Raw genomic sequence first — 26647 nt, forward strand, 5'->3', positions numbered from 1 at the left:
TTCGGAAGCGTTATATTCAAAAACTCTAATTAGAAAAATGCTTTTCTTTTTAAAGAATGTGAATTACTTTCTTCATAATTAAAGAGAAAAGGGAACAATATATAATTATCTCTCTCGACTAATTTTTTTCTACGAATGGGAACTTAAAAGCTTTGTTTCAGATTTTATCAAAACAACGCTGCACATGACAGCATATATTCGCGAAAGCAATTTTTTTATATTTTTCGCAATATTAATTTTTAACTATTTTTTTTAAAATACTTTTTCAATTATTATTCATATGTATTACAAGTTTTACAAAAACAAAAGTCCATCGTTTTCTATAGAAGAATTGTTTTTCTTCATTACCTACATTAGTCTAGAAAAGATAGAACACTTTTATAAGTACACATTAAATGAAAAACAAGAATACTGCACTCACCACACTTCTGCCAAAGAACTCCTAAAATGCAGCAAAAATTAAGAAAATAATAATTATTATTATGAGTTTGATTGATAGCTGGATTCGGCAAGAAATCTGTTAGAATGTGCTGCTGTTTTCCGGTAATCATTATTTCATAATAATAAATATCTTAAATCTAAGAGTCATTGCGTAATAAATTGTGCTTTGCAAATTAATTCTTAGGATTAACTTTGAAAGTACGTGGACAAATTTAGAAGAAAAAAACATGAAACTAAATTCTGAGAATCTCTTTTCCATTTTTTTATTAGGTAATTAGATGAAAACTGATAAGAGATTTCGTATTTCACTACAGTACAATTAAAAATCGATTGCGATCTTCAATCTCATTGTATGCATTAAAGTGAAGATACACATACAATTAAGGAAATTTGAGTTTCCATGGGATTAAATCTCTTTTATTGGGGGGGGGGGGTTCAGTTAAAATAATTGAATCTCCTTAAAATTTATGATTTTTTTTTGTTTCTTTTCTTTCTTTTATTTTTTTACTTTACTTGAAGTGCCTTTGGGTGATCTATAATTAGAATAATAACTATATTCAATATATTTATACATGTATGTTTTATGATGTAATAATTATGTAATAATTTTGTGGCATTAATGATGAATAAAAATACCAGATTTTAATCCAGTAGTAAAACAGTTACACGGAAATGTTTTCATGGCAATGACCGATTTTTTTATTGAGGATAATTCTTTTTACCGTGATTGATTCAATTCCAAAAAACTGTACTATTGTTTTTTCATCTGCAACCCTTCATCATCTACATTCCCTGGTAACTTTAGAAATGTTGAAGAGAAATTTAGTTGAAATGTCAAAGAAGTGATGGTCCGTTTGACATAATAACAAATCTTTTGGTCCTTCGGAGAGTAATCCTGCATGGTACTTGTAATGCCTAGTATTTGATGCGATGGACTTATCTGTGACGGCAATCCTCTTGGCATCATCCATTGCCTTATAAAAAGCAGTGCATGTAAAAAGTATGTGAATATAAAACTCGGAGAGAGAGATAAAACAAACCGTATCACGTTCTCCACAAAAAAAAAAACCCAAAAAAACCATCGAGATGTTATTTTATATTTAATGCGAAACCAAAGGTACGGGAAGGACTACAGGCAAAAGTAACTTTAGTCGGAAAAATTTACCTTCGTCTTCGAGATCAGATAAAAAGTTTTAGAAAATCTATTTGAAAACGTGAGCCTATGCTCCTTTATTGCACGTCGGATCAAGATAAACGAGAGCTGTTCGGTCTTGAACGCAATCGAATACGAACCGTTTTTGCATTTCTAGATCAATGCTTATACTAAGCGAATGGCTGAGAAATTTTTTGTTGGAATCGGTGACTACCATTTTTTAAGATACCATATATTCTTGAAGAGTTGACTCTGAAATATTTGGATTAGATATTTTGACAACCTCAAGAAATATAAAGACTGAACTTGGTAGTTTCGATTTTAAATGCAGATAATAAATTGGTTTTGTAAAATATACTGATATCAAATGAAAAAAAAAATGAAATCTAGATGTACTGTAGGTAATGAATACTAGAAGAAAGAATACTGATTTCCAAATTTTATTGTTTGTGATACTTCTAATTAGCGTATTCCCCTCATTAGCCAACGTGCCGGGAAACAGCGAAGCAGACCAGAATAGCAGCATTTTCCTCCGGGAAATTCGAGTCACAGATTCTGGAAAATTCTTAAATATCTAGACTCAAAGAATCGATTGAATTAGTTGATTTGAACCTTATCTGCTTTCTGCATTTTAGGATCTTTTGTGTTTTGCGAACTGTTTTCAGATAGTTCTTGCGTTATGTCTGCTTTTTGCAGAAGTCGGATCGTCAGCATGTTCGTTTTAATAGATTAGATAAGCTAAATAGAAAAATTAATAGACTGCGAAGTATTAAGTAATCAATCATCTAAGTAAAAATGCAAAGTGCAGCGGAACCGCTCGATAACGGACGGGACTAAAGAATGAATGAGACTAAAGAATATGTCCGCTTACGAGGAGTATCCGTTACTGGATAGTAAAATACATTGAGGCCCGTTGACAGAATTAAAAAAAGGGGGTCCGTTAATGGGAGGTCTCCGCTAACGGAAGTGTCCGTTATGGGAGGTTATGTATTATTTGATAATGTGTTCGAGATTTGAATAAGCAGAGCAAAACATTAAAGAATTGCAATGCAAAACATGATATATTGTAAAACAAAAGCGACAGCATATTTCATCATTCTATAAACATGCACAAAAACGTGAAAGAAGCAGTATATTTCGTGTTAGACTGGCGATGATTACATTAGGGCGATAAATAAATGCTTAATTTTCATTATCGTTATCAACTTTCGGAAAAAAAATGTTTGTTACAGTAAAAACTATTATTTTATTCCAGTTTGCATATTTATTGAGTATTTGATACAGATTAATATCGGTCTTCCGAATATATTATGTGAACATTATTGAACTTCGCTTTTCCCGGCATGCCGGGAATGGACCAGACTCCAACATTCAAAGAGTTGGTGTCCTCCGACTTTAATAGCATGCCGACTAATGCCCGGGATTACGGTAATTTAATTGTTATAAATACAATGAAATTGCCAAAAAATGGTATGATCACATGTCCATTCAGCATGTCGATAAAGAAATAAATTATATTGATAAGAATAGATATCGAGCGATCATATTGCATCGAATCTTCATGGCTATTCATAACGTGTGAGAGTCAGATTGAAAGCATCGGCTTTAACAACTCTGCCGAACTGTCCTTGTCCAACTACCTCTCGTAAATGAAGTTTATTTAATGGTATTATCTACTTATTTTCTATCTAAAATGGAATGCAAAAAAAACTTTCAACAAGAAATGGGAATAAGCTAAATCCATAGAAATAATTAAAAGACAAATTATATATGATGTACGAGATTGTTTGAAATCAGTGGAAATGAAATACGACTGATACTTTAACTCAAAGAAAGAAAATATTCCTAGACAAAGTACATTGAAGGAAGCGTAGGGTAAAAACCCTGTTATATACGCAAGAAAAGTGATGAAAGAATCGGAATATGAGACTGTAAATGAAGAATAATGGTGCAGGTTGATCAAGACAAAGTTTATAAGGCATCTTGCTACGATAGATAATAATGGCTTCTGTCCGAAAAGAAATAAAAGGGAAGGTTGTCTGACAATATAGCAGATTGCTCCGTAATAAATTACACGAGCAATGCATTGGTTCCGAAAACCACTATTTAGTAATCCCTCTGGGGCGTATGATACATTACATAACCATGATGTTCCCATGAGCACTAAATAACGTGGCAAACAAGCGAACGTAGATTCGATTTTAAAAAAAAAAAAATTCTAATTGAAATAAGGAAGCTACTTTGTAATTTTTTAATCAAAAAAGATAATTTTTTTTAATCGCAAATTTTTGCAGTTCATGTATTTTCCTTGCATTTTTTTTACTGATTTAGAATGTCAAATTCTTTAATCATGTCTGATTTCCGAATCCACTCAGTAAATCTGAGGTCTTCAACTTCAGACACGGGGGGCCAAATTTAAACCGAAGCCCGCGGGCCACCAACTCATCAAATTTTGTGACATCTTAATAGATGTCAGCTTAATATAAGGGGGCAATATATGTATATGAGACCCCGACTTAAACGAGGAAAAAAATAATTGAAGAGTTATTTGTTCGAAATTATTTCTCAATTTCATTTGTTTGATGGTTCAAAAGAATTCCGTGCTTCTAAATGCAATATTCGTTGAGATATTTGAATTACAAAATCGGAGAAAGGTCAAGAAAGAATAGCATAAACGAGGGGAAGGAGTGTTAAGTTTATGCTGTTCTTTTCCAAATTTTCTCCAATTTTTGAATTAAAAAATCATCATATCCGTGAATATTGCACTTGGACACATGAGAACTTTTTTTGTTGAGCTCAGGAGAGAAAGGGAAACGACTTTTAAATTGGGATTTTGAGGACAATCTACCCGTATAAAAGTTTAGATTTTATTTTGTGATACATTGTATTTTCACTCGCAAAACTGATACAGAGTGATTTATGAAAACATTTTGAGCATTTTTTTTTAAATAGAAACCATGCCTCTACGACGAACGGTTGATACGATGAAGGTCACATAAGGACTTACAGGACACCCTGTATATTGTATTTTATTAATTACAATACAATAAGTGTATTAGTTTTGTGAACTGGATTAATAACATGAGGTGGAAATAAAAAAAATGGTTAGCAAGAGTGAAAGAACACTGAATTAAAATAGAAAGTATAAACATGGAGCCCCATAAAATTCCAAAATTATTAATAATTGGTGCTTCTTTTCTAGTATATAATCGGTAATCTTCAGTCTGTAAACATTCAAACCAATCTTTTCTATACCGAAAATGCTCTAAAACAAAGAACGAACGCTTGGAAAATACATTATTGATGGCCTATAGGAAGAGAAATAATCGTTTCACACTGACGAACGAATTTTCGAATAAAGTGAATAAAAATAGAAAATGTCGGCGAAGAGTAGCCATTTCATGTCCGCCGTATGAGCCAACGAATAAAAATGTTAACGTTCACTTTCGTCGTAATGTGGGATCATAACTGCTTGGTGAAGTTACTGATAAAAAGGTCAAAGCAGTTTCTGTAAAGGAAATAGCTCTTCGAGTTCCTAACACTTTCGAATTTAAGCTATGAGCGGTTTCAGGAAACTACATCGAAATTTCCAAACATCGAAAGTATCCAAGCAAAAAATAAGTTCTTTGTTGGATTGGGATACAATAAGGTTCGTTATCTTTCACCGAAAAAATTCGACTCACGTTTAGAACAGAGATTTCGTTTGCGTTGCCAATTGCTGATTGAATTCAAGAACGTATCTGGATGATTTGAAGTTTTGCCTTCAGGATAATACGTGAAGGCATTCTGAGCCATCTAGTTCAGAGAAAAATCTTAATTTTGGCCTGATACAGGGTACTTTCGGGGATCCATAAAATACAAGCCATCAAATATTATTCACTCTGACATAGACTGATTTCGTAAGGTGTATACATACTACTCTGACGTGGCGTGGGATCACGTCAGGTCAGACGGGGTGGGATCATATCACACACAATACGGTGTTCACACTAGTCTGATGTTGAGATGCATCACCCCATCAATCGACATAAAGCGATTAAAGTGTACATGGGTCGTGATAGCTACTATTACTGTTTTGGGAGTTTACAACTGTTTCGACTTTTCGAAATCCAGTTTTCTACAACACTGTGGATGTGAGACAGGTGTTGGATGACCTTGATGAGGAATATTGAATATAGTGTAAAATAATATGTATATTATACTATGTCATTATATTATATTACGTACGCGTACCTACAGAAGACTCATAGATGGAATTTCATAACACACTCATAACCATGTGGTCCCACGTCACGTCATAGTAGTGTGTATGCACCTGTACACTTTGATTGATATAAAAAAGTTTTAATGCTATTGAAGAAACACAGAAAAACATCACACACATACCTGTTTTAACAAAACGCAAAATCAGGGTCACTGTCCCATTTGTGTCCTTGAAATACCAAGATATGAACAGGTACAGTGTTTGTCCGGGCTTATAATTTTTGAGAAATTCGACGTTATTGATAAAGACTGCTCCCGAGTGGTTTGTAATGGTGAAATACTTTTCATAGTTTTCAGATCGACTAAAATTAAATGAAATTCTTTCATCTTCGACAGGAAAATTGACCAACTGATGGATCTGAATGAAAAGAAAAAATATTGCGTGAAAATGACAAAAAGTTATCATTATATATGCGATAATTATTTTCCTAAAACTTGATTGAATTACTGTAAAATAAAAAAGGACGATGGAAAATATTTTTGTTTTACTTAAATTAAAAATATGCGAGTGCATAGAAAGAAACTGTGTTATCCTTTTATTTGTTAACTGAATAGTTTTTAGGTATGTACTAAATGAGCTAATTCGCACTAAATAGTGATAAAAGGTGTGATAAATTTTGTTAGGATAGAAATTTAACAGAAATGTGGCAACAAATTATAAAGAAAATAATTTGAGACTAAACAATAAGAGTACTTCACATTTTTCTTGGCATTAAACGATGAAAATTGAGGTGTGAGTTTTTTTTTTATCGCAATTCAATGGCTTGTTTCAATAGCGCTTTCTTTGATTTTCTTAGATTTTTTTTATATCTGATTCAACTACAGCTAACATTCTATATTATTGTTAATTAAATGTTATAAATTTACTTCAGGAAGCTAATGAAAGGACTCCTAAAATACACATATATATACATTAACTAGGGAAAAACTTTGGCTCCCTTTGATTGAGAAAAAACAATTTTGGTAGAATATTCTTATTCGTTAGCAAAGTAGAGTCCCATATTGTTTTATTTATTCTAATATCTATATATTAAATTTATTCTGTTTTTTAGCTGGACAATAATAAATGTGATTCGAAGAAAATAGTTGATGAAAAAAGCGGCAGAAGTGGATATCGTAATCCAATGTTAGACGCGTTATCAGATCTCATGGAATTGGAAAAAACATAAGAATAATTTTATTCGATTAAATATATTAAGGTTTTTGTGTAAATGAAGAATATTTAACTCATGAGCTTTTAATAAGAACTTTCTCGAGTTTAATTTTAAACCTGATTGCCCGTATAATTAAAATATTTTAAAACCAATATTTAATGAAACAGAACTCGCTAATTTTGTTTTTGCATGAAAAATCTTAGGAAGCTGTAAAAAATAAATGAAAATATAGTTATAATTTTTTTCACCTTTTACGAACCGAATTAAGAATTAGATTGATTTTTTAAAATTGTTTCCTTTGAATTTCCTGTCTGATCCTTTAGTTTAGAGATATCAACCGAAAAATCTATGAAAAATTTCCTAGTATGCCCATGCCCATAAAAACAACTTTAAAATCAAAAGCAAAAACAAATTATTTTACTCAAAAGTGTGGGTGGCTTAAAAAAATAAAATTAAATGCACGAGTGCTGAAATGAATAACCTTTTTATTTTGTATATTAAGTTTGGAATATCACACGTTCAGAAAAAAAAATCAAATGCTATTTTTATGTAAGAAAAATATACTTTTTTCTAATTAATAAAACCAATGTTCCCAATCGAGAACATGGGAACATTGGTTTTATTAATTAGAAAAAAAATATTTTTCTTACGCAAAAATAGCACTTGATTTGGAACATGGGCCATTAAAAGGTTAACATTAAAGACATGATAATCTTTTTTTTTTAAATATTTATTAAAATGCATTGAAATTATGCATCACCAAATTTTTATTCTAATTTTGTGAGGAAGAAACGTCAAAATTATGACTTAATCATTACAGAAATTTGGACGCATGCTTACTTTTGTGAAAGGAGCTGCGCTCAATGAAACGTTTACTTCTTTCAGGCTTTCAACATAGTTCTCAGGCCCTAACTCAGTCAGAATATGAGAAAAATTTGTTACTGTGACGTGAAAGTTGACCTGAAACATCGAGGAATAAAAAAAAAGAAAACAAATTAAAGAATCATTATAGAGATATTAAAAATGGAATGTATATATACTGCATAAGTATTTTTTCTGTGCTTTCTACCGAATCAATCAAAAATGTTTTTTTAACAAGACGATTTCATCTTTTTCATCGAACAAATTTTCTGGACAATTCCTTGTCAACAAAGATATAAATCTAAGAACTTACGTTGACAATACCTTCCAGATATTTGGAATAGGAAAGAAGCAATGACTATTTCTATAGATGAATAGATAGCGTAGTAAGACGCTATCTATAAGTCCCTTATTTTCGAAAAAAACCGATCAAATAAGGGGGAATACCACAGGCATCGCTGACCCCACAACGGTTTTTAAATATTCATAAACTCCGGATAAACTTATTTCGATAAAAGCATTTGATTTGTTTTTCATCTTATGTTTCCCGATCTTTAGTTTATTACGTTCGTCCGAGAAATCAACTATTTTTTCTCTCTCGGGTTTTGTTGTATACAGTTCGATCGAAGATAAATCTTCTGTTCGTGAAAATCAAACGTGTTATAACTTTCTATATTGTATTTGTTTTTAATCATTATTATGTGTAATTTTCTTCCACTTCAGTGTAGTTTCTTTTAGGATACAGGTTAATTGAAAACAAATCACAAGACGAAAAAAAGTTTTGTCGAGAAATAATAATAATTCATCAAGTATAAAGTATATACAGTTATAAACCATCGTTAATAAATTCGCCATATTTGTTTGAGTTTTTGAAAATGAAAATTTTCGAAGTGTTATTCTTTCCTATTTTTGACACGCGACTGACTGCTATTTTACTGATATTTTTCCGATAACGCATTATTTAAAATGAATGAAACACTAATAAGAGAGTTGGTTGTTATAGAAACAATCCAAATAGGATTGTCCTTTTTAAACAGTCTTGATCATTAAAATAGTTCTGTTCTCTTATTTCCCATGAATATACACATACAAGACACTTTGACTGTCATAATAATGTATACTTTTTTAATTCATACATCCTTCAGTTCATAACCTTACCTTATTAGTCGTCTTGTGTAAGCGTGCTTATTAAGCTTATTATCAAGCGTATTTAATACGCATAATAAGATCTAAATGACTGAAATATTTCCATAATACATATTCAGTTAAAAATTATGAATAGAAATAAAATAAGCATATATCCACCACAAGAGGATTACTAGTTGGTAGTGATTATTAACTAGCTTTTGAACTTTACCGGGAAATCTATTTTTTCCTATGAAGTTTTAAACGAATCTGAAAAGGGATTAAAATCACTTATTTACTAACTCTCTCTTTTAAATAATAAAATATCTAAATGTAGTATGTTACATATACATAGAAGCTTATACCAACGTCAAACTTGATTGAGATTAGCTTGGAATATATGTCGTAGTTACCCATATTTGTTTATATTTCCACCTAATTACTCGAGATTATTACCAATAGGATAATTTTTTTTAGCTGTTTGATCGAAATTTTTCATACCCACGTTATACATAATTTTATTTGAAAACTTCACTTCGAAGATTAAACATTACTTGTTTAAAATAAAATATTTAGAGATGATTCTTTATTCTTATTGGCAGAGGTTTATTTTTAATTCATTTCGTAAGCACATTATGATTGTATTGTTTTTCAAAAATAATAACTGTTCCTTACAAGATTTTCCTTTTAGACGTGTATTTTGAGCACGTATATTTTACTACTTTAAGCTAAGTATTCACTGCCTTTCTTAGCTCTTTTCTATACAATGGTACTGTAGCGAACTTTAATAACATTTTCTGATAGAAAATGTCTAAAAATGGTGATAACGACAATAAATTTTGGACTACCTAGGTAATTTTCTAAGAAAAAGTCATTTTTATGTGAAATTTAAGCAAAATTCATGTAATATTCGAAACAGGAGTGCAAAGAATTATTATAAATGAAATATTTTGCTATTTTCACAATATATATTTAGCTAGTAATGATGAAGATTGTAAATGAAAACTTAAAGGATTGTATCGCATGCTCATAAGTTACACTTAAATCTGTTGATGTATACGTGAATTTTTTGAAATTTCATTTAACAGATATCGTGTATATAATACATGGACAAATACACGTGATAGACCTGAGATTTTCGTTCATAACCTTAAAAATATAGGGAAAGTATCACATTAAAATTTTGTAATGACACAATCAATATATTTTTAGAAATCGTGTTTCAAACTCAAGTAAAATGTCAAAAAAACATTCTTCATAAAACGTGTTCGAATTTTTTATTCGCACATTATACTTTATGTGAAAACGTAACAGTAAAGTGGTAACATAGTAACTTCGGTTCTAAGCATTGTATAAACAAAACAGGGCTTGTTTTGGAATCACAAGAGATAGAGCATTCATAAAAAAATTAGAATAAAAAAAAATGAAAAATTAATATTTTTTTCGAAAATGACGTTTTCAACGTAGTCAGATACTTTAATTTTCCTTAATCCCACATTCGGATAATTAGAGACACCTAAATATGCATAACCCAGAATTTTTAATATATATTTCTAGATTGGTGTAATATTATGACGAATATCCAGCGTTTATAAAAACATTAAAGTTGCATTTCTTTCTATGAAATAGTCAATATTCACGTTATCAAGAGAGGAAGAACAAAAAGTTACGGTTTTGTGAATTGACTAAAACGGATTTGTTATGACTCCGATAAAAGAACAGTAAAAACAAAAAGAATTCGAGACGGCAAGTGAGTGTTTGCTCAAAGACTGAAAGTGAACATCATCGATTTCCTAAATTCCCATGAGAAGCATAATTGCATGTGCTTTAACTCGATCGAAATTTATGCGGAAGAAGTTTTCAGCCAAGTTCTTTGTTTAACGCTACGAAAAACCAGAAGCGAGTTTAGACGTAAGCGATTCCAAGAATTTTATTATTTTTTCCCGATTTACCTCGAACTCCAAAATATACAGAAGTGATAATACAGATCCACTAAAAAAGCAGAAAAGTAATCGAAAATTTCAACAATTTACGATAAGGAAAAGAAATGGTCTTTTTTAATTTTTATTTATTTTTTTCGACGCATATCACACACAGCTATGAATAGCTATTCATAAGTAAGATTATATTTATATATAAAATTATAAATTGTATATTATATGTTTTTTCATGTATAAGATTATGAATTATATTATATATAAGATATGAATTATATTATATATAAGATATGAATTATATTATATATAAGATTATGAATTATATTATATATAAGATTATAAATAAGATTTCATTTATACAGGGTGTCTTGCAAGTCCTAATTTGGACTTCATCTTATAAACCGTTTGTCGTAGAGGTATGGGTCTACCTTAAAAAAAAAATGCTCAAAATGTGTTGAGAACATAACCTTGCACTACTTTTGAGAGTGAAAGTACAATGTGCCTCAAAAAAAAAAAAAAAAATCTAAATTTTTATACGGTTCCCCTTGTCCTCTAACTTCCAATTAGAAAACCGTTGTGCTGTGTCTCCTGAGTCCATGAAAAAAATCCATGTTTCAAGTAAAATTTTCGTAGAGATATTTGAATTCAAAAATCGAAAAATTTGGAAAGAAAAAAAAAAAAAAAAAAAATCATAAACTAAAGGACAAGCTCATTATGCTGATTCATTCCATTTTTCCTCCAATTTATGAATGCGAATATTGCAGTTAGAAACGCGGGCTCAATTCGTTTTTTTCTTGGGCTCAGAAAAGGCAGGGCAACAACTTTCTCATTGGAAGTAAGAGGATAGGGAGACCGTGTAAAAAAGGTGTTTTTATTTTATTTTGTGACACACTGTGTTTGTTTTCGCTGTCAAAACTGGTACAAGGTGATTTATGTATACATGAGAGTTGAAGAGATAAAGGCCGAATTAGGACTTATAGGACACCCTATATATTTACGTTCCTTATATCTTAGCTTTTCAAGTTGTACAACATTTTTTTGGTGTCCAAGATGTGGCCTATAATATAATTACTTTTTTTTCGCTCTCCATAATCAGAAAATCTGAAGAAAAAAGTGAATAAGAAAGTAATCTTTTTTTTTTTGGTACGGATAAGTAAAAAATTCTCACATGTCTCTTCACACACAGTAACTCGCGTACTATTGTAGGTGCTGTTGCATAGATTTCAATTTATGAATCACTTTGATTGGAACTACTGATGGAAAAAATACTTTCTTTACAGCAAGCGCCAAAGAATGATGTAGGTTATTGATTTTTTGCGTATATTGAATGGAAGGAATCTTAAAAATACAGAATTTTTTAGAAACTTCGAAAATTTTGAAAAAAAAGTATTGCTTTGAAGTGAAATTCTTTTGAAATTCTTCAGGAAAAATTGAACAGATGGAGTGCATACAGTTTTTTTTCCTAAATGTGCATGCAATGAGAACGCCACAACAAGAAAAAAATATATTTTTTATTATTAAATATATACATACTATACAGGCAGCTAAACGTTGACTTTAGATACATACTTTCAATTACAAAAGGTTTTCAAATGACGTGGGGTTACTCACAATGTCTTAAATTTTTCCTAAGTGATCGTATATATAAAATAAAATTGAAAAATTAACTTTTTATGTAGACCCATTATGCTAAGACTTTCAATTAAAGAAATACGAATGCGGCTCTGCGGAGTTATTTTCGAAGAGATATTTCACTTGGAAGTATTTCAGCATTTATTACCAATGATTCAGGATGTGGTTAACAAATTGCGAAAATTAAATTAAATTCAAAGTTGCAAAAATTCTATAAATGTTAAAATTATTGTCAGAAAATGTTATTTATTGTGAATAAAAAAATTGAAATGCATGAGTTCATTCTATTTACGTGTAGTCGTTGAAAATGGCAACGTCTGAGCTAATGAAGACTTGCCAACACAGTTATAAGTTGCCAAAAAACATAGTACTTCTATATATTTAATATCTCGATAAATATTGCAATTTAAAATAAGAAATTATGACTTTTGAGAGTGGGATCTACATTTCAATAATTGGAAAGTTTATCACACGGGGACTATATAAAAAGTTAATTTCTTTATTTTTTATGCATACAATCCCTCAAACAAATTTTGAGATTTCAAGCAACTGCACGTCATTTGAAAACTTTTTGTAATTGAAAGTTTGTTTCCAAGTCCGGGATTACACTATAAAAGTTTGATAAAAGGTATTTTACAAAACTTGAAAACAAACAACCAATAAACCTAGTCGTTAAATTCGCTCTATACGCATATTGGTTGCGTTTTTCAAGTTTTATAAAACTTTTATAGTGTGATTCTGGTCTAATGTCAACGGTCTCAGAGATATCTGCAGTGCAAACGTGCAAACAATTTCGTACAGCCTGCATAGGGAGTGTAAAAGAGTATAATCACCTTATTGTTTGACTTGTTAGGGAAACTGGAATCTTCAAAAACTACATCAAATTTATAATGAGAATAAGGAATAGCAAGTGGTCTTCGAGAATGAACTTCTGAAATTAAAAAAAAAAAAAAACACATTTTCTTTAAAAACTAATACTGTTATGAATGCATATGGACGCAAAAAAAAATGAATTACAGTCTTGGTATGTATAATATTCGCGGCTTCTACAATTATCTAGTTGCCCAAAGTTTAGTAATACATTTCTTCCATTTTTTAAAGAAATTATGAAGAGCAGATAAACGTAATCCTTTTCTCTTTTATGATGCAACATGCAACTACTCATGCAAGATCATGTGATCAACATACCTGCATTCATGAATGTGTAGTTTTCCTTGCCGATGTTTCCGTATGTCTGAACACTGGCTACGTAAAAAAGGTTGAGAGAGTCATTTTCTACCTTGGCCTGAATATCGTTGACGTCTTCCGAATCCATGTCCACGATACTCAATGGGAATGTTAGAGATTTTTGGTTCTGATTGGGAATTTCAAGGTAGGGATAATGAGGTTTAAGAAAAAAAAAATTCAGTATATTAAATTAAATTTAATAAATTTAATTCATTAATTAAAGTAAGGAATAGAGAAAAAAATAATCTTATTGAAATTTAAATATTAATTTTTTGTGCATTGTTGAAAAAATAATTTCTTTTGGACATCAATTTCACATCGTTTTGTTCAAAAATTTTCAATTTTTGATTCAAATTTTCAATCTCAATTTTTGGACAACGATTAACATGTATTATGTTGCCACATGTTGTTTACAGTGGGTATTTGTGAACCGTGGCTCTTACGTGAGACTTGTTGCTGTAGTAGAAGCCCAAATATCTCCAATCGGAGAACGGACTGATTCTCCAACTTAATTTCCAGTATATTGATGCCATATTCCATGCAAACTAACCTCACACTTGTCTTCACTTGCCACATATCTTCATAACTTATGGCTTTGGTTGAGCATATCTTAAGGGGGCCCTCCTACCTTTTAACATGGTCAAAAAATGCTCAAAAACTATGTAGTAGAAAATATCACTAAAAATATCATTTAACCAATGATTTATTTCAAATTTGGTACAAATATTAAAGATTGAATATGGATATGTGAAAGCACAATGTTCTCCATATCTTCAATACTTATATTTTTTGCTAATTTTCAAACGTTAAAAAAAAAAAGTTACATTAACATCTTGCGCTCATGATAAAATAGTCTGAAATCTCAACATAATTGAATTAAAATTAATTCAAAATAAAGAAAACTGTTTGGTTTATATATATATATCTCAAATGAGGCAAAACATGTGAGATCCTTCATAAATACTTGATTTATTTATTACTATATTACTATTATTATATTTTACTATAATTACTTAATACTTGATCCTTCATAAATACTTTTATATACAGGGTGTCTTGTAAGTCCTAATTCGGCCTTTATCTAATAAATCCTTCACGGTAGAGGTATGATTCCAGTTTAAAAAATGCTCAAAATGTGTTCAGAAATCACTCTGTACCAGTTTTGAGAGTGAAAATACAGTGTCACAAAATAAAAAAAAATATGTAATTTTTTTAAATAGTCTCCTTAATCTCCAAATTCTAATTAGAAAGTTGTTGTCCTGTCTTTTCTGAGGCCTATAAAAAATCCCCATGTTCTTAATTGAAATATTCGCTGAAATATTAGAGTTCAACAACAGCTTTGATCATTTTTGTCACACCACGGTCATTTTCTGCACACGAGGGACAATGAGACCGCGGGACCTACAATTTATTGCCGATTCCGAACGACAGGGTTGTTTTTTATACTCATCGAGAGGTTGGTGCGCTAACCCCTCGATGGGGGACTCCCTGCGGTAGCAATTTTTTGCTGCGGTCAAGTCGCCGTTATTTTGTTGTACCCCTGTGTCAGGAAAGTTTTCTAACAAGGACGAACCGGGTATCGAACTCGGGACACCTCTAAACATCCTCTGGTACTTTAGGCGAGTATCTTATCGACCGGACTACCGCGCCCCCAAGGGTTCAACAACAGAGAAAAGTTGGGAAAAAGAATAGCATAAACTAATGGACAATGGTTTTCCCTCATTGATGCTAGTCTTTCCCAATTTTTTGAACGGGGGCGGGCGGGGAGATGAACCATAAAAAAATTAGATTTTTTATATTGTAACAACACTGTATTTTCACAACGCATTTTGAGCATTTTTTAACCTGGAACCATACCTTTATGACGAACGGTTGAGGAGATAAAGGCCGAATTATAGGAATTACAAGATACCCTGAAAACATATTTGATTTAAATTTTTTTTAATTTTTAATTCGAAATTTAATTTTAAATAAGATTGAGTTAATAAAATTTCCATCTTTCACCTCATTTGATGAACTGAACAGTGTTTTCTTCATTTTCAATCAATTTTTATTCAATTACATTGATGTCAAGTTATTATATCTCGCATGCAAACGCGTTAATAATACTTTTTTTTTCTTAATGTTTCAAAGTTCGCCAAAAAAAAAAACATAAGTATTAGAGGTATGGAGAACATTATGTAATAACATAGCATATACAATCAAAAATATGTATGAGAAGTTTGAAATAGATCCATGGTTGAATAATATTTTTAATGATATTTCCATTAGAGCACATATTTTGAGGCTTTTTTTGACTTGAAGAATGCGACCTCGTAAGTGTAGTTGTTGGTGTATTCCATCTATGGACACAATTTTTATTGATGAGAAATATACACATGTTCCAACAAGATCCTCATCTAATTGGTCATGGCTGCCTTTTGATAATTAACAGAATTAGTAGCTAATTGTCTTAATCTTGTTAACCTAATGACTTACCTCCGGCTTACGTATATTTGCATAGCGATCATGGTGACACTGAACATTAGTTTTTATTATATTCTCTGTCTTTAAACTGAGCATATTTTATCGGTGTTTAATGTACATGTTTAGAATTATTGAGCATAATATATATGTTTGTACGAGTGTGTGTACTTACGTGTGTATAAGTGACTTACAGAAAAAACTGTTTCCTCTCCTGGCTAGTTTTAAATTTCTACTTACGTATTCATGTAAATGAATTTCTGCAGTGTTTGCTTTCAGGATTTTTCTTAAGTTTTATTTTATGATACGAGTTTTCTATGAATTGTTATATGGATTTACATTAATTATACAAAGTTGATTAAATGCTTTTGTCCAAGTACATATCATACTGATTGAAAATTTCCGAGAAACAATCAATTTTGGAATTGCTGCCTGATTCCGCAAGCGGGAAGATGAAAGAAAAGCATTAGATAATGCGCCATTATTCGACTCTTATCATCTGCCCAAAAAGAAAGTGAGTTAAGATCAGCTTTTAATTTGAAGTAATTTGCAGTGATAAGTTCTAAAAATCTCGTTTTAATTCAATTATGCTATTTTGCAAATGTTTCTGAGAGATGTGAGTGCTGTTAACAACCAATATAAATTGCGTTGTGATATATATATCACATCATTTAATTGAGTACGATCATAGACGATAGTTTGAAAAGTCGAGTGGAGCAAAAACATTACCGAATTCGCTACAGCAATGGGTGACTTAAATAAATGTAATTTCACGATTAAAATAAAACTCATAATGCAGAAAAAGGTCTATAGGCGGCTATGTAAGATGGAAGAAAAAGAGATGATCGATATAAATATTGCAGTACTGCAATGTGAAGAAGGAAAAAAAAAAACAGAAACACACACTACATATCATGTAACGCGCACATATTGCTGCATATCAACGACAGTGTCACAAATCTCTGCGGATAATTATACAATGAGATAAGCGAGAGGAATACATAAGGTTTTATTAGATTAGAGAACAACTTCGCTCGAAATTGCCAACTTGATATGTGCTCATACATAACCAGCCAAATTATTATCATAAATCTTAATGAAAGGCACTGATAAATAACCATCAAATATTCATCAAGATATTCCATTAAAAATTTTGAAAACTTAAATCAAATCCAAACTTACAGCAAAGTTCAACAGTTTACAAAGGAAGAGAACGGTTATTCAAAGAATTTAATTTCTTTATATACGTCTAAGCTCACGCCTTTTATCAAGTTCTCTGATAGCCTTTCATCGCACTCAGTCAGTCAAATCTAAATCCGCCTTCAGATTACGATTATCAAAATACTCCAGACTGGAAGGAAAACACTGAAGAAGAGTTGGATAAAAATAAATAAAACTGAACTAGTGAAGCGAATGTTGAATGGGGACGGCGCGCTCACAGCAGAGCTGGAGCGAATGATTTAATTTTTGTATAGAATCGAAGGATAAACGGTATACTTATCATCAAATGAAGAATTTTCAATGGAATAAAATAAATAACTGTTTTGGGAAACGGATCATGTTTTTGAGTAAGACATGCAGGTGAAACCAATGCAGCGTATTATATAGCTTGCCATAGAGTATTCATTATGTACTTGATAAACGTGAAAAATTTAAAAACTGTTTTTTTTTCAATGTGAACAGCAATGCTCTACCTGAACAACCAGAAAAGCCAATAGTGAATACGTTAGAATGTGATGAATAAATAATTATCCAAGCGTTGAATGGGGATGCAAAATACCATTCATGTCTCAATGTGTGTTTTGAGTAAACTTTATATACAGTGTACATAGCAAACAGAGGGGTATGGCATTTTACTGTATGGCGAACCTTTGATCCTAGAGGTATACTTCCAATTTTTTTTTTCGGAAAAGTTTTCAGATAACGTATAATACTCAGATGTGTCATTCATGTTTTAAGGGGTTGTATAGTTATTAAAATAAAGAAAATAATTTTTTTATAGTCCCCGTGTGCCCAAAAACGCAATTAGAAAGTTGTTGCCCTGTCTCTCCTGATGCCAACAAATAAAATTCCACGTTTCGTAGTGCAATATTCACTGAGATATTCGAATTCGAAAAACGGAGGAAATTCCGAAAAAAAAACAGTTTTACCTGCATTTTATGCTTTCCCCCCCCCTTTTCTCCGTTTTTTGAATTCGAATATCTCGGTGCATATTGCACTTAGAAACGTGGAATGTTTTTTCTTGGCATCAGGAGAGACAGGACAACAACTTTCTAATTAGGTTTTGGGCCAAACGGGGACTGTATAAAAAGTTAATTTTTTTATTTTAATAACTATACAACCATTTGAAACATGAATGACATATCTGAGTACTACACGTTATTTGGAAACTTTTTCTAGTTAGAAGTATACGTCTAGGATCAACGGTTCATCAGTAAAATGACATACCTCTGTTTGCTATGCACCCTGCATATAAGTTGCGAGATATTTAAACAACGTCAAACAACTTGTTTTCTCCGCAATCCGGAATAAAATTTCCAATGTTTATAAATTCGTAACGTTTATTATAGTTCCTGAGTATAAGGTTATGTTCTGTTGTTTTTGTTTTAAGTCGTGAAATTTATGATGCATCTCCTCTTCAGTGAAATGCAGGTTCTCTACATCTTGAATAAGGTGAATTTTTTTTTTTATTCCGGCAGTGTGACATCTGTTAGTGCATTCATAATAATCCCTCGTGCTTTTAATTCAGTGAATACGCTGTATTCGGATTTCAGGTACTTGAAAATTTGCTCTCAGAAATAAAGATAGTGCATCACATATTTATTACAGGTACTTGATATCGCATTGTTATCATATCGGATGTTTTTGGATAAAATTAGTCTATGGTTTGATTTGAAAACGCGTAGACTCGTTTACATGACTGATGACTGATTTTTGTGTATTTCTTATTGTCGAATGCTATAATGATCAGTGATTCTCTGAAGCACCCGCTACAAATTTCTATCGCAGGAGGGGTATTTTTTTCAAATAGAATCTGCCACGAAGCTGGACTGGAAGAGATCTCGGCAACGGGATACGTCCAGTGGAAATGTTCTGACGTTCATTCATTCAGGAGGGGTATTTTTCGTCTATTACAAAAGATCGTACAGCGTATTTCGGACAAAACTTTTTCCAAGTCGAATTCACCAAAACAGTGATTCCCAAAATGTGGGTCGCCTTACTGAACTAAGGAGGTCGCGAGAGAATTTTGAAAATAAAAATGTATTGATAAGAAGTGCAATTTCTCATCTTTCTCAACGTAAATATAAAGATGTCAAATCAATATAATGTTTTAACTTTCAACTGAGTAATTTTATATATATATCATTTATTTAAATTTTAAATATACGAAACAATCGATGTATATTAGAACTGATCAATACACTAAAACCCCTGTATAACTATACTCAAAGCGTATCGTTATTAAAGAGTTATCATTCTACGTAGATTTCTTAACACTATGAAAGGTATATTATAGGACCGAGAGCAGTATCGTTATAAAGGGTATTGTTAAAAAAGATTTTTATTGTATATTAAGAAATTATTTTACATCAGATTGTGCAGTGCAGTCTATGTTTCATTTTGAATGAACCTGATCACGAGGACGCGGAGCAGGAATAGAGAAGGAGATGCCCCACACAATGATGTGGCTGACAGGGCTCCAGCCCAAGGGCCTCATTCTTCTCTTCTTTGTTGTTTCGCACTATAAATTCACTATACAAAATATACTATACCAGTGAATATTTGGAATGAAGGCCCGTGAAAGATTTCAACGTAGGGTGCCTGATGCAGGATGTGGATGGGGGGGGGGCATAGGTGTACATTTGAAATTCTTGTGATTGCGGGGTAAGTCATCATGAAATCCATAAAATTTATAAAATTCTTACTGAAAAGGGGGTCATGTTTCAAGTAGTTTCTGAACCACTGCACTAATCCATATTCATCTCAGACTTTTATTTCAGGAGAAAATTTCTTTTTTATATTTTCTCTGGTGGGGGGCGGGGGGGCGAAGAGTGTTGCAAAAAAAACTTTTTTTCTTCACTTAGTCTCCGAAAGTAAAAAAAAAATTCTTAAAGAAAAGAAAGACTCAAAAAAAAAATGTTATAAACCAACATATAGAGCAAATGATATGCAACATGTTGTGAAAATAAATGGGGAAAAGTGAAATGAGATCCACATCCCCTGAATCAAATTACGTTTCATTTCCTACTCCCCAAAAATAGGAAATGCAAAGTATTCACCATTATTCTGAAAGCCGGAAAGTAATTTGTTTCTTGGTAGAATTCTTAATAACTTCAATCAACAATCTAAAGGATTTTTTCTGTACTTTTGTATTAGTGCTGGTCCTGTATCTCACGTTAACGTGGGAATTGATCAAATTTAGTGATAAATTAAATTCATTATAATTTGTTTTTCTGAGAAAGTAATGAACCGTCCATAAAAAATAGTTCACTTTTGAAAAGTATTATTTTCTATCATGGAAGAAATCAGTGTGGTTTTTCTCTAACAATAAGCTTCATGTCCAAAAAGTTCCGTTTTCAAGTCGGGACGAAAAGTTTTGATCGTGGTGATATTTAGTTTAGCGTATACATATTTATATATACACAAATACATTTACAAAATGGTTGGAACGATATTTTTAGATTTTGACAGCTTCACGATAACGTACTATCAAATACGATTTAGCAATACGGATTTTGGAGCATGAGAAATCTTTGCGGCTGCTTTTTTTTTAACTCGATGCGCGTTTTTGCTTTGATTTCTTTGCAGCTTGTGTTTTCAGATATGTCTTTTTACTTTTTGATTAAATTTGATGGAATGTTTCGTGGGAGGAAAACTGAATCTCTTTTTTAAGAAATTTTGCTCTTCCATTTTCTTAACTTTATTTTTTTTTTAATGAAGACACCTTACTACAGTCGAATGGTGGTCCTGCGTTTTAACCGACTGTAATTTTTTACGTTCAAGTATAAAATGTAGCATTCTTATAAACAATTATACTTAGAACTGAATTGTTACCGGATAACAATTATGCATGATAGCATGTATAAATTATGCAAGTTTTTAAAACACAACTGGTATCAATGTCCTTTGCAGTATACCTTTCCATTTTTTTAATTGAAAGATATCAATGTCTATATTTCAATTAAAAAAAATGGAAAGGTATACTGCAAAGACGTATGTCGCAGAGTATATTTTTTAAAACATATTTATAGGGCTGATCTGGTATTTTTCGTAGGGAGTTTCAGAAATCAATGCACTTTTCCATGGAATCTTACATATATTCGAGGTGGTTGAAGTCTGAAGAACGCATTGGTCGGTCGATATGTAATAAATACAAGTATATTCATGCTCCATAAGTTTCTGTAATATTACAGTACGATCTGTAATACAGTATATACATTAGGTACATATATGAGAGCCTGTGCCTGCAGTTCTTACTAGTGCTGTAGAGATTGCCAGTTGTAGTTCATTACACAAATAAATAAGGGGGTAAAGTAAATAGGTGCCTTTATTAACTCTCTCAATGGCACTGACAAGTGTATTTCGCCTCCTTAAAAGTCCCTTACTTCAGCAATGACAAGACCATATATTTTTGAAGTTGATTTCTCAATGGAACACTTTCCCTATGATCCTTAATTTTCACCTGCTCAAATAGGAAGAAAAGTCTATTTCTCATCGAAAAAGATATTATAGGGGGTTTAGTGGTTTCTACTATGCTGACGAAAGCGTTAAACATGATGATTCTTCATACTAGTGAGTGGATCCCAGAACTTTAATATCACATAAGTACTCTTTGGGAACATTCTTATGGGACGCAGTTTCTAGAGAAATGAACACTTCTAATCGGGCCGTTCTATAGTTATATGTGAGATATGAATCGCACTGGCATATAGTTCCGATATATGTGTTGTTCCGATTTTTGAAAAGGGTAGTAAAGATACTGTGTCGAATTATCGTCCAGTGAGTTAGACGAGATTCCTCTCGAATATTTAGGAAATTATTATCAAAAGGCAATTGGTGAAATAGATAGACGAGAATAATGTATTGTCGTAAAACCCAGCATGGGTTCTGGAAGGAGAACTTATGCGTAACCAACATCAACCAACAACATTTTGCTTCTATGATCACGTGACTAATGCTTTGGGAAACACAAAAACGTCGATGTCGTCTATCTTGATATCCAGAAGGTATTCCGTCGTGTCCAACATGGTAAACTCTTGAAGCGTTTACATGAGATTACGATTGGATGCAGCTTGTTGAATTGGATAGAATCGTGGTTGAGAGATAGGTCACAACGGGGTGACAACGGCTTTATGGGCAGTGTATAATACATTGTTAATTATTTTCAAGCTTTTATATCGGTTATTATATTTTAGTTATATTTGACATCCGTATTTTTTATGATTATCTTTTTTCAGCCACCTCGTTGGGCAATTTGCCTGTTGTGGCCATTGTGTTTGTGTTTGTATTTGTATCCGTATAGTCTCCCATTTTTAACTTGTCCGATTACTGTAGAAATGATATTACTATCAACGCAAAGTACAGTATTTTCATAAATTCACTTCTATATGTCAGATGCATCTTGTTTCGGTTTGTCCGTACTGTTTTTCATTGGCTCATCGACTAGTCGACCACTACTAAATCGCGTATGCACCTCGTCAGAATTTCTAATGAATAGGTGTGTGTCCCTAGAGTAATTACGGATCCACGTAAACTGGAACCCAAAGATTGGTTTCTGAACGGGGCTAGATTTGTACATCAAATGCTCGTGCTCGAACCGATTATCGAACTCGAGTCTCTTAAGCTGAAGGATGCTATTCACTACACTTACTACTGGCAGGAAGTTTCGTATACAAACCCTGTCCCTTTAAGCGGCATGGTACTAAATCACCATAAAGACTGGAGTTGTACGCAGTCGATAACAACGGCAATCCGATATTGTTTCAATGGGATTTTTGATTGTAACCTTTCAGATTGTCGTTCGTTCATTCTTAGATTTATCACTTCAGCATATTTTGCACTATTGTTTTGAATTTTTTCTCTCGAAATGATGAAAACATAAAAATTTTGACCATGTGCCACCTGGTCAAAATTAGCTTTGCGAGATAAAATATGTGCGGCCACAATAACCAAATATTCAGAGAAATTTTTTTTTATATAAGACAGACGTCAACTTTTTGATAGAACGTCCCCCCCAAAGGAGATTTTTACTGCGCTTTATAGATTTTATGGCGGAGTTGGTTCTCCTTTTGCATTACTCTTTCTTTTCATACCTTTTCCTTCTCGTACATATATTTTCTTCAGAACCACAGCGAGAGAATTTTGTGGCCCTTATTTTTTTTGCATCCCGCTTTCATGGGGTTTATCTTTATTTTTTGAAAGTTTTCCTTTTGTTTTCAACGGATATTATCAATCGGAACAACCATTTCATATTTTGAAAAATCTTTCTTTGATGTTAATGCCCGTTTTCGAAGTGCAGAATACTGGCAAAAAAAATAAAAATTCACGAATATACGAAAGAATAATGTAATGTAAATAAAAAAAGAGTATATTCTACCGAAAGAGCAAAGAAATGAAATAGCTATATTTCTGGAAAAAGTGCTTCTGAAAACGGTGGATATGTCTTTCAGCACTAGAAATATTTTAAATATAGTAAAACTACAAGGATTTTATAACAAAATTTTTTGAGGCTACACAGATTCTGGGAATCCGATTGATACATCTTTTTCTAGCAAAAAAATGTTTGCACTAATGGAAGTCGAATGGAAGTATTAGAAACATTTTGTCAAAATAAAGCCAATTCTAAATGTTTATGCAAACAAGAATTTGAATCCAAATCTATCAAATAGAAATTTAATGTGCTAAGTATCTAGTTGAAAGTAGAAATGGTTTCACTATGCGAAATTATTCATTCATATTATGAGAGATGTAGACAATATAAATTTTGTACATTTTTGCCCAATTCCACATTAAGGTGAAGCGAAATTACAATTACTCACAATGATAATCATGTTTTCAGTGCGTTCTTGCTAACTAGGCAATGGAATGAAATAAAATAATGTGAATCGTATACTTACCGGCCTAATTGTGAAACTTATATTTTTGGACGTCGTGTGACTTTGAGTTGTTGGAGGATTGTCATTCACGTCACCAACAGCTATGCGTCCTTTCATAATAAAGTGCACTACACTATTTTCATTCCGTACCGAGCACAACACTCTAAAATCGCGTTTTCTTATCTTCTCAGCGTCTAGTTTTTGTACTAGTGAGAGGGCTCCCATCGTTTCAGATATATTTACGGTCTCATCTCCTACAAAACAAAGTTGTAGGAGTTGTTGTTAAAACAAAGTAGTGTTGTATATAACAACAACAAAAAAATCATGCAATTGAAAGCATTTTTTTGCTATAGAAGTGCAAAGAAAGTCAATCTTAATAGAGTATAGACTTGCAATTTTAACATAAGAAGTAAAAAAATTCCCATTCTTTCAAAGACAAATTTTTCAAGCTTATTTTTCCACCACAATCCACGGATATTCCCAGTAGATGGCTCATTACCCATTAACATTTAGAATTGATATAAATGCTTCCAAAAATTCTTCTCTCCTCTTCTTATTATTGTGAAATTGATTCTCTGAATGGTTTGTTGCTGTTTTGCAACAATTAGGGAGAATGAAAAAAGAAATTATTTTGATTTATCAGGGAAGTATTTTCTCCCTTAGTTGTTCATCTCTCAAGCTGTGACGGTATCATTTACACAACTTTTCATACTCATTGGCAACACTTCTTGAATAATTAGGTTAATGTTTCGCAGCGGTATTCAGAGAAATTCGTTGGTTTGTAATTATCGGATATCGTTCAAGCGTTTTATGGGAACTCACTTTTCAGCTTTTCATTTTTTTTTGCTATTAACAAGAAGCATTTTCATTGATTATATAGAAAAAAAATTACGATCTTATTTTCTCTTTCAAATCTTTCATTCTCGTTAAGAAACTTTTTGATTGAAAAATGCAATCACATTGCAGTACTGCTATTTTTTACAGTCTTTACTGACATTGTGTCTTTAATGACATCAACCCTCTGTAATCAAGAAGAATCTTACTTTTGTTATCACATCTAGAAAACTAGTTAAAATAATGTTTTGAGAATGTGATTGAGGGAAGAAAATGTATTATATTTCTCGTCTTTTATTCAAAGAATCCAAGAAAGAATGAAAGTTATTTAACTAGTGTCAGAATTTAACGTGATTATAGCTGCATTTAAATAAACCGAGAGAGTTTCAAAGGGCTTCCGAACATTTCCAAAACATTTTTGCACCCACGAATTCTTGACACACATTAGGTTTCAATAAACATTTTGAGCTCTTGGGGGAGTTCTATATAATTTTAATAAACTACCATGGAGAAATAATTAAATTCTGATAGCATAAATGAAATTCAAAATTTGTAGGTGTATATTGTTCAACTGTTTATCTCAGAAACGTAAACAACTAATCGTGCTATTGATGTATAAGCAAATATTTTGCTTATACGTCTTTGAGTCTTTGAAAGACTCAATTTTGTTGAGATTCATTCAAAATAGCCTAATTTTAAAGTCTACGATAAGAGATAAGGAAAGCATAATACCTTATTATAACCCAACGTGTTATTGTTTTTCAAGCGAATGGTTGTAATTAGTAGAGATAAAAAGATGCTTATATATATACACCACTAGTAAGGCATCTTTTATCGATGATCAATAAATCTTTTTCAAAGGTAATTTAGAAATTAGCATCGCTTTTAGGATATAAAATTTTTATTAAGTTAATATGTGAATAGATTGATAAGGTAATTGGTCTGAAATATCCAATATACACCTTGATGTTTTCAAACCAAGGACTTTCTTTAAAATTTAATTATTTTATTCAATGACATCTTGTTTCGTATTGAAACGTTGTATTCAGTTTCTACAGCTGTAATCAAACTTTTACATCTATAAATGCAATGAAGATGGATAAAAATTCCAGTCATTAATTTTTAATTTAACAAGTTAGAAATGATTTGTGGTACGGTCTTCTTCCTATAGGAATTAACGATAAATGTTTTTCAATTCATGATAGAAAGTTTTGTACGTCCGATAAATATAACATTTGCTTATCACAACTGTCGGTCAAGACGAAACATTTGACATCTTTGAAAAAATAGTAATAACACACGCTTTTCAGTAAAAGCAACAATTTTTCGAGAACATATTCAACCCCATATAATTATCCTTATAAACTTACATCATCTGTTTAGCTGTGCTACGTGATGTATGAAAAAGTAGCTCATGTATCACAAAAGATAGGAAGTTTAATTTCACGCTTTTCAACCGTT

The 26647-nt window shown here is 31.7% G+C and overlaps 1 protein-coding gene across 1 annotated transcript in view; it reads right to left on the minus strand.

Moving 5' to 3' along the window:
* The window catches only part of LOC149085581 (proto-oncogene tyrosine-protein kinase receptor Ret-like), a 137157-nt gene that overhangs the window by 43442 nt on the left and 67068 nt on the right, over nucleotides 1-26647 (minus strand). Inside the window, exons 4-9 of the mRNA XM_089233709.1 lie at nucleotides 24374-24606; nucleotides 13755-13920; nucleotides 13400-13497; nucleotides 7852-7971; nucleotides 5981-6215; nucleotides 422-442 (exon numbers count right to left, since the gene is read on the minus strand). Coding sequence (XP_089089835.1) covers nucleotides 422-442; nucleotides 5981-6215; nucleotides 7852-7971; nucleotides 13400-13497; nucleotides 13755-13920; nucleotides 24374-24606 — 873 coding nt within the window. The remainder of the gene's footprint in view (nucleotides 1-421; nucleotides 443-5980; nucleotides 6216-7851; nucleotides 7972-13399; nucleotides 13498-13754; nucleotides 13921-24373; nucleotides 24607-26647) is intronic.

This window comes from Pholcus phalangioides, unplaced genomic scaffold (genome assembly GCF_987345545.1).
Source record: "Pholcus phalangioides strain wild (caught in Gottingen) unplaced genomic scaffold, Ppha-v1.0 ptg000007l_1, whole genome shotgun sequence".
Classification (NCBI taxonomy): Eukaryota; Metazoa; Arthropoda; class Arachnida; order Araneae; family Pholcidae; genus Pholcus; species Pholcus phalangioides.